General features: G+C 39.5%; 1 protein-coding gene across 1 annotated transcript in view; it reads right to left on the minus strand.

Moving 5' to 3' along the window:
- LOC103922962 (multidrug resistance-associated protein 5-like) overlaps positions 1–9,015 on the minus strand; it is a 48,369-nt gene that overhangs the window by 12,536 nt on the left and 26,818 nt on the right. The window contains 11 exon segments of the mRNA XM_009331193.1: positions 1–5; positions 7–23; positions 379–525; positions 1,605–1,789; positions 2,489–2,591; positions 4,394–4,537; positions 5,218–5,421; positions 5,990–6,062; positions 6,682–6,806; positions 6,938–7,009; positions 8,514–8,864. The exon segment at positions 1–5 is cut by the window's left edge and continues 105 nt beyond it. Of these exon segments, the coding sequence (XP_009329468.1) occupies positions 1–5; positions 7–23; positions 379–525; positions 1,605–1,789; positions 2,489–2,591; positions 4,394–4,537; positions 5,218–5,421; positions 5,990–6,062; positions 6,682–6,806; positions 6,938–7,009; positions 8,514–8,864 (1,426 nt within the window).

A 9,015-nucleotide genomic window follows, 5' to 3' on the forward strand; every position in this document is an offset into this window, starting at 1 on the left:
CTCGAGGATGCTCTGAGAGTTCCCTGACAATGCAGAAAACATTGCAGCATTATGAAAGGATGTTTGCCTTCCTGTCACTGCTCCTCACCTGGGCCCCAAAACATTCTGCTTATTTTCTCTCTCCAACCATAAGGTTTTTTTTCTTACATTCTGTGCTTCCAACCAGTGGAAGGAAGCTATTAATTTGGGAAGAAGTTTAACAGAAAGCATGGTGCAGCCCCGAGAGGTGACTTATGGAAACGTCACAATCCGTGATCAGACTTCCTCTGGTTCAAAAGTCTCTCTTGGGAGGTGACCAAAAGAACCATGGTGACAACAATCAACATGCAGCAGTAGGGGGTGGGGGGGGATAAGAAAAACAGCAGGATTGGCACATACCTTTACAAAGACAACGCCACGAACAGCTTTCAGGATCAACATAACTGCCATAGACAGTGCATAGATGCCAGCATAGTAATGCATGTGAGGGTTATCTTTCATACTGTTGCTTATGACAGTATCATTTCCCAAAGTCACAGTGGTGTTCTGCAGAAAATTCAAGGTTTCAGTGAATAGTTAGTAAGACAAGGATTAAGCATGTACACATTACACATTGTAGAATTTAACTGTCCTCTGTCCCCTCCCACCATCTTTGATATTTCTTCAAATAAAGTACTTCAATGATCTTTGAATACTTCAGAAAGTTTTCCCTAGCAGAGATACTTGACATGCAGATTTGTAGCCCTTGGCCTTTTTCCTACGATATCTTTGAAAATACTACCACAATAACTACTTCATTTGATTCCTAATCTCTCATTTCACGTTTATAATTTCTTGTGTTCTTCTGAACAATGCCAGATACTTGCATACCACCACTTCTATTACACAGCACTATTCACCTTGGATAAGAAGACAATGTACAACCTATCAAACGTGGTTGTTATTTTCTGTCAGTATGCAGTAAATTCTTTACTGTCACATTGTTGTACATTCTCATTCTCTCTTTTTTTTTAAATCTTTAAGTATGTTTAAGGACCTCATTGCTTATTTTAATATTGTTGGCCATCTGCACTTCATTATTTCCTCTCTGAGGTTAGTAGTTTGCTCCCCCAGCCAAAAAAAAATAATCTTGCAGTTATATTTGAATCTTTAAATGGAATAAGACTTGCAATCAAAGCCCCTAGCATGGGAAAAGTCCCAAACCATCCCAGGTCATCACAGTCTTCAAAGCAACTCCCAAAAGTCATTTGACTTAAAGCCATATACTTCAACAAGATCATCCTGTTAGATGTAAGGTCACATTCAAACAAAACACAGCACTAAAATTAGTAAGTTCTCCTGCAGCTTGTTGGCCCCTTTCACATTTTCACTTCTTTTTCTTAGACTAACCAAGATAAGGAGCAACAGGGCAGTATAAAACCAGATGAGTTATTATATGTTTCTTATTAGTGGATCTCTCTTATTCTTGGAGATGAGCTCTCTAGTGAGATCATCTCCTGGGGAGCCTTACAACTTGCTTAAATTAGGAAGCACCATTTGGTCTCACAGGACTGCTTAGGATTAGTCTAGGAGAGCTATCCCCCTGCCCGTTAGACACAAGAGAGTAGAAAAGCTATTTATCTTACTCCACTGCCTTGCTTGATCCAGAAACTCAGCCACCAGTTGCTAAAAGCTGTACTGCCCACATTCAGCACAAACAGTGCCATGATGATGAGGAATGCAAAGGGGCCTCCAGCTGCCTGAATGTAGATACCATAAACAGACCAGGGGACAGAGCCTTTGCCTTTTTCTTCCAACTGGACCAACTGGCCTGTGAAACAAAAGAGGAAGGAGTGAGGAAAAGAAAGCTGTTCCATGAAATTTCTGTAAGTTTGTGAACAGACACGAAACTACAGTCATTTTCAAACTGTACAGAATACTTTCAGAAACACAGGCATTGCTTCATACATAGAACCCAATGGTTCAAACAGTTTTTCAAAAAAATCACGTTTCCTCTGCAGAATCATTCACGTCATGGTATGTCTGAAAAAGCGTAATCAGCACAGACTTAAATACTAGGCTGGTATCAGCCTCAGTATTGCTTTTTAAACCCTGCTGAAGTTCAAAGTTAACATTAAACAAAGCGAACCACAAAACAGAGGTCAGATCTTCCAATTCTTCATACATAAATGCCATGTCCCGCCTAGGACTCTGCAAGTACTAAGCTATACGCATTGCCCTCTTAGGATAGGAGGGAGAGCTGGTGTGGGAGAAAAGATACTACAAGTTCCTTTGTGCCGATGGCATCTGACCAGCGGGAGCCTGATTGAACTGTGCAGGAACCCATATTTAATGAATTAATGAATGTTCTTTGCCCACTGCCTGTGTCCTATCAACCACACTGAGTGACCAGGACTTGAGACAGCTTTCAAAACCTGAGAGGTACATTCGTAATACACTTTGAAAGCAAATGTTTTGAGCTTATTGGTGTTTAAAATAATTACAGCCAGAAATCTGATTACATAGTTACCCTCTTCCTTCTTTACAACTTTCTCCTTCTTCACAGACCCTGTTTTGGTACTTTTATCCTGGGGTCTTTTCAGTGAACTGTTTGTGTTCTTCTTTATATTAATCTGCAGGAAAACAATGACACTAAACATACCGGAGTAATTTGCTTTGACATTTTCATATCTGAACCCAAACTTTTTATAAGCTGCCTCCTAAGGACAAAGGCTTTCAATAGCTTAGCATTCATATCAAGGAGGATATTAACTTCGCTGTTATTATGGATGACTGCCAACTCTGGTGGATTAAATTCTCCTCTATTAATCTGAACTGCTACCAATCTGTACTGGTAGCGTGCAAGATTGATTTCCAGAATCAGTGACACTATGTGCATACATGGTAGAGGAACGACACCCCTATTACTGACAGAAAGATACAATCCCCCTGTCCCTTGCAAAAATAACTCAATTTTATTAAGAGGCTTTTTTTCCCCCCAAACACCCTAGTACTTCACTCGGGAAAGCTCTCATGAAATGCCTCTAAGGATGAAGTCAGGTTAACTTGGTCTTCAAGAAAACAAATGTCCAAACACTAAACTGCACACACAACTACTGTTCTAAACCCAGCCACCTTCCCACAAATGGAAGTTACTACCTGTTCAGAGACAGCTTACATTAATTGAAACCCCCTACACAGCATCTTCGGGGTCCTCTTCCCACAACTTGAAGTGAAAAGAGACATCTCTCACACATCAAACCACAGAGAATCTAACTTTACCATTCATTTCTTCTTATGCCATCGGCAATGCAAATTAATGCTCCTTCCATGAGCTAGTGTTTACAGAGGGACAGTGAAGGTCAGCCAAGCATGCAGACTGGAGAATGCCATGTTAACTGTCATTACATTAATCTTAAAATGGCACGACTATAATCTTCATGCCTCAGAAAGAATATGCAGAGTATTGCAGTATATTCTTTTGCTTCTTTCACTAACATCTCCCAGGAGAAAATTTCACCAAGCGCCTCTATATCTGTATATTTATCACAATGCTACCTTTTCAGAATTTTTTTTTTTTAAATGTCTGCAACTTGTGAATAAGGAGTCTCTCATCTCTTAAAAAATAAACCGCTGATGTGCTTTTTAATCTCTTCTTACTATGGGAAAACGCACATAACACTTAGAGAAGTAAATCATCATCAAATAAAAAGCAGCAAAGTTGCTTACTCCAAAGAATAACTTCGGGAAACAAACAAGAGAAAGGTGGGGAAAATTAAATTGCTGAAAATTTAAACGCACATCGTACTGAACGGTTCTTGTTATTTTCTACATTTACATTTTTTCCACTGACTAAAACACTAGAGCACAAATCCAAGTTTGCATTTACAGCCATTGTTTCATAACAGAAGCAGTGTCAAGCAACAATTTTTTTTCCTCAAAACTGCCCAAAACAAAGCATTTTCAGTTACATTTCCAAAAAACCGTCACATCTAACTTTTGTCAAGTTGCATCACTTTTCCTGTGCCTCAGTCACACCCTATGTGAAAAAGTAGTAATAAAGCAGTAAGAATTTTATCAGACAAAGGTTGGTCCAGGTCTCTGCTAATTTGGAGGTAAATTAAGAAGTGAGGTATACAATAAAAGAGACAACAAGCTTCCTGCTTCTGAGCATCACCAGAGGAGACGATACATTACTTTTATGTTCAACTCATGAGCTCATTGGCAGAGTTCTCTCTACTACGCGTTCCCTAAATACCAACTGTAGCTGCAAATAGGAAGTACTAACGAAGCACAGATTATTCTACAGGAAATCTATTGGTCAGAACAACATATGAATATGTGAAGCCATTTTCCAGTCTTCCAACTATGTCATTTGATTCATCTCATCAGAAAAGTCATCATTCAGAGCACTTTAAAATAAACAAACAAATACCTCAATATGTGGTGTTTCTCCCAGCTGCAGGTTATTAAAAATAGTTGCATAGTCCCCATTTAAGTTCATCAGTTCCTCATGACTTCCTCGCTCAGTAATGCAGCCTTCTTTCATGAAGATTACTTCATCACAGTCAACGAGATACTGGAGAAAATGACAGTAAGAACAAGTCTTTATCATTATGTCCGATAATCAGACACACTCCCACACAATTATTTTCAGTAATTTATAGACATTTGCACAGAACACACCTCTTCCAAAGTAACAGACATCCGATTTTTAAAGATCCTGTATTGACTAGAGCACCATGATTAGTCTCACTGTACACAAATAAAAAGTTTTTATGTTCTATCAAAACCAATCTGTTATGGAAGACAATTCAGGATACTTAAACACTGCAAATACTTATATACTAAGTATTAACATTTCTATGCACAGAAGATAGCAAAAAAAAATCTCAGAATACATCCATTCTTATTTACTGACACCAAATCTAAGTTTTCCTGATGTGATGAACTAGCTTTATACCAAGTTAGCAAAAGTGTTTTTGAACAAGGTATTTACTTCTCTGGTAAATTTTCTTTAGACCAGTGTTACCAGTCCAGATCAGATACCAAGCAGCACTGGTATCAAACAAAGAATCAGACCGTGGACTGTGCTCAGTGCATATTTGCAAACCTAGTTTGTGAACATAAATCATGCATCCTATAGACAGACAGGGTTGTGCTGTAACAGGGCAGGGCATAGAGATTTCCAGTATGAGGGCAACTGACTAAACAGTATTTCAAGGAAGTCCAAGAAAGAAAGTATGAGAGATGTAGTACCTGAAGCTGATGAGTGATGAAAAGGACAGTCTTTGACTTCAGGTGCTTCCTTATTGCACTGTTAAAAATGTGGTTTCCAACATGAGCATCTAAGGCACTAAGGGGATCATCAAGGATGTAAATGCTCCTGTCACTGTACAGCGCTCGAGCCAGACTAATTCTCTGACGCTGCCCTCCACTCAGGTTAGCTCCTCGTTCACCAATCTGTACAGACACACACCTGTTACTTTATTTCTACAGCACCAAGCAACACAGCTATTCAGAGGTCAAGAGGTGACCAGAATGAAGCAGACCATAATATTTTTATTTTTATATATACACACACACCCCCCATAATATTATAAATTGTTTTAATACATATATATATTCTAGTTTAGGTGTCCACTTCTTTGTGAAACATGTTATACATTCAAACTCAAGGTTAATGTGCTTGAAATGTGGCAGTACTTTTTTGCTTATTTTACCTTTTTTTGTATTAACATAGCCATGCTTTTTTCTTAGCTATTTTAAATCAAGTTCAAATAGGTCCTGTTAAGGCAGCTAAATTTACAACACAATAAACTCCCAAATTGTCAACATCTGAGTCAAAAACATGGCACAACTCTCAATAGCCCAGGGCCTGCATCGATAAGCTCAGCTCAAGAAGGTGCATTCAACAGCTTGGCTCATATGCATACCAGACTGACGTTCCCTTCACTCCAGTCTAGTCTACCAAACTAAAACTCTACTTTTCTCCATCTAATTATTAGTCTACTATAAGCAAAATTTATACCTCTGTCAGGTCCCCATTTGGAAGGATGGCTAGGTCAGGCCTTAGACAGCAACCATTCAACACCGTATTGTATCTAAAGAACAATTAGATACGTAGTAAGAACACTGGTTTCCCCCCCCAAGTATCTAGCTAGTACAGCATTATCCCACTTTCTACACTAGTAGCAGACATTCCAGCAGCCTAAAACAAATGACCTGCCTTGGATTCTCAGGAGGAAACTGAGGATAATAATTAATCACCACCTTCTGAAGTACGGTGAAGGTAAGGAGGCAATTTCTTTCCAGGGATAGCTAGCACAGGCCACAGGGAAGGCCCCCACTGGGGAGGGCCATGGAAGGTGCCAGTACATTGCAAACAGCAGTTGTTGTCTTTAAAGAGGGCAAGGCCAGGACAGCAAGAGCACATGCCACTTCAGTGCTGCTCCACAGCAGCTGCTAAAAACAGAGATCAGACAGTACCCCGGCATGAGATACAGCCCTCACTGCAAATGAGCAATGACGGACGCACTGACAGCCATCAGCCACAGTGAACGTGCAAGAGAGGCAGGCTCTTAAATGAGACTTAAAGGAGTCTTAAAGACAGACTCTAAAAGGATACATAGGCTTTAACTGCAGTGTACTCTGCATTAAATTTTCCCACACTTGGGCCAAGAATTACTAAGCTTTCATGAAAATCAAACAGTTCTGACAAACCTTTCTTCATCATATTCCTTGCCAAAAAGAATGTTGTCCCGAAGTGTAGCATTGAGAATCCAGGCCTGCTGGGCTACATATGCAAATGTTCCACTTACTGCAATGCTACCCTCCAACAGGGTCATCTGAAATTAAAGATAAACTGTGAAATTATGCTATTCCATGTTTAGAATAGACTTTCTTCTACAGGGTACAAATACGTGAAATAGGAGATAGGAAAGAGAAGAGCAGAAGTAGTCAAAACAGAATTTCCCACCTGTCCTAAAATTGCTGAGATAAGTGAAGTTTTTCCACTCCCCACACTGCCACAAATTCCGACAAGTTTTCCCTAGACAGAAAAAAAAAAAATTTCTGAGAGGTACTCATTTCTTACATTCTCCATCCCTTTCAGAATTTGGACTACCTTTAGTACCTCTGAGGGGTATTAATGACAGCTGAAAAGGGACATAACAGACAAAAAAAGCAAGACAGTCAGTATTTTAACTCTCAAATAATAAAGAGTGAATACTATCTCACAGTGGACTAAAACTGAATCAACTCTACAGGTAAAAATGAATGTATTTTAAGATCAGCTTCCCTTTGACTAGGCCTGATACAGGCCCAGAGGATGCTGCACTCAGCCAAAAGCACCAAGGCCTGCCTGAACATAACACACCAAGATGCTTTTGAGAGTGGTAAGGAAAAATATAAAGAAGGAAAGACTGAAAGAAAAGCAGAATTTGGGATACATGGGTCCAGTAAAACTCCTTGCCTATGAGATGCAGTTTGCTAAGGAACATGTACCAAGAAAGGCTAGAATCTAGTCACTTTGAAGCATTTCTCTGCAATAAAATGGGTGGGTTGATACCCACATTAAACAATGAATTCATCAAAACCATTTTTGTTCCTTTTGTAAACAGAAAAGGTAAAGTGGACAAAAAGGGTATATAGCCACTTGTGGAACACATTGCTGGCCTCCTCTCGTTTACAAGCTTCTGACAGAAAACTAGCCTTTACATTTTCAAGTAACTGTGTACTCCTTTTTCAAGGCTATTTTTTTAAAGTATATGCATCCTTCTCAAAAGTTTTAAACTATAAAAGACCTATATTTTAAAGAGTTTAAACTATCCCTCTATTCATATGACTATAGGAGACAATTTAACCATAAATATCTCGATAAATGCATGGATCCCAGTACTACAACATCCAACTGCCAGACTGCAAAACTTTTGTATTTGTAGCAGATGTCATGTACTAAGTTCAATGCTTTTTCTTTGACATTTTACATGTTTTTACCTATCTTGGAATGAGAACTCCAACTGCTTCTAAATTCTTGAAAATTTCTGTGTCCTTCTACTGCACAAAATTTCTCAGGGAAGGAAATTGCACATTCTTCAATGAAAAGCACTGTTAGGATCCATTAGAACACCTAATCACCTAAAATGTTCACCCAGAATATAGCTGAAACCCTGCAAAATTATCCAACAGCTGCAGGAATACACCACCCACCAATACCCCACTGATACTCCTTTTGCCCTGCTGATTCTTTAAGCTTAATGGCTCATATACTGTACTGAGAGCTACGAACAGCAAAACCATCAGTTAGATGTGAAAGCTATACAACCTGCAGTTGTTTCATAGGCTGTTTGCAAAGATCTAGTTTGCTAAAATGGCACAGTTGTTTACATCAAGATCAGACACTGCATCCTGGATACTGCAGTTGCCATGGATATTACAGGAGTGCACAAAAGCAATATGCTCCATTTCATGCAAAAATACACAGCTCTCTATTCTAAGAGACAGGTAAAAATGAGGCCTTTTGAAAGCTCAGATTTCCTCCTTTCTTCTCCTACCTTTTCTATCTCCAAGTCAATGTTGTAGAGAGTCCTCTGAAGCCGAAGGTTAACCAGGTGGATGATTTTGTTCTCCTCTTCGGGGCTAGGATGGTCATCATTGTCCACTAGAAGATGGCCCTTCTGCTCTGCCAGCACAGCTTGCTGTCCCTCATTCTGCAGCTTCATTTTCTCTTTCTTGCCCTTGGTGACTTTCTTGTCTTTTTTCACTTTGGGGGTCAACTTTGGTGAGCTCTGGACGCTGGCGTGGGAGAAGTCCCAAGCCAAGGTAGCATTTTTCACCTCTATCGCGGTGTGAGGATTGGCTGGTTTTTTCTTTATCATATGAACCTCTTCCATTAGAAATAAACTCTGATAGGAGTTGTGAGAGAGGTGTAAAGATGAGACACCTGATCAAGACTGGGAGACAAGCCTATGGCACACTCACGCAGCAAAACACATCAGGCTATATAGTAGGAGGAAGCTGAAGAGCAAAAGGTAGCTCATTAGTGTAAACTAACTC

This window comes from Pygoscelis adeliae, unplaced genomic scaffold, assembly GCF_000699105.1.
Source record: "Pygoscelis adeliae isolate BGI_AS28 unplaced genomic scaffold, ASM69910v1 Scaffold479, whole genome shotgun sequence".
Taxonomy (NCBI): domain Eukaryota; kingdom Metazoa; phylum Chordata; class Aves; order Sphenisciformes; family Spheniscidae; genus Pygoscelis; species Pygoscelis adeliae.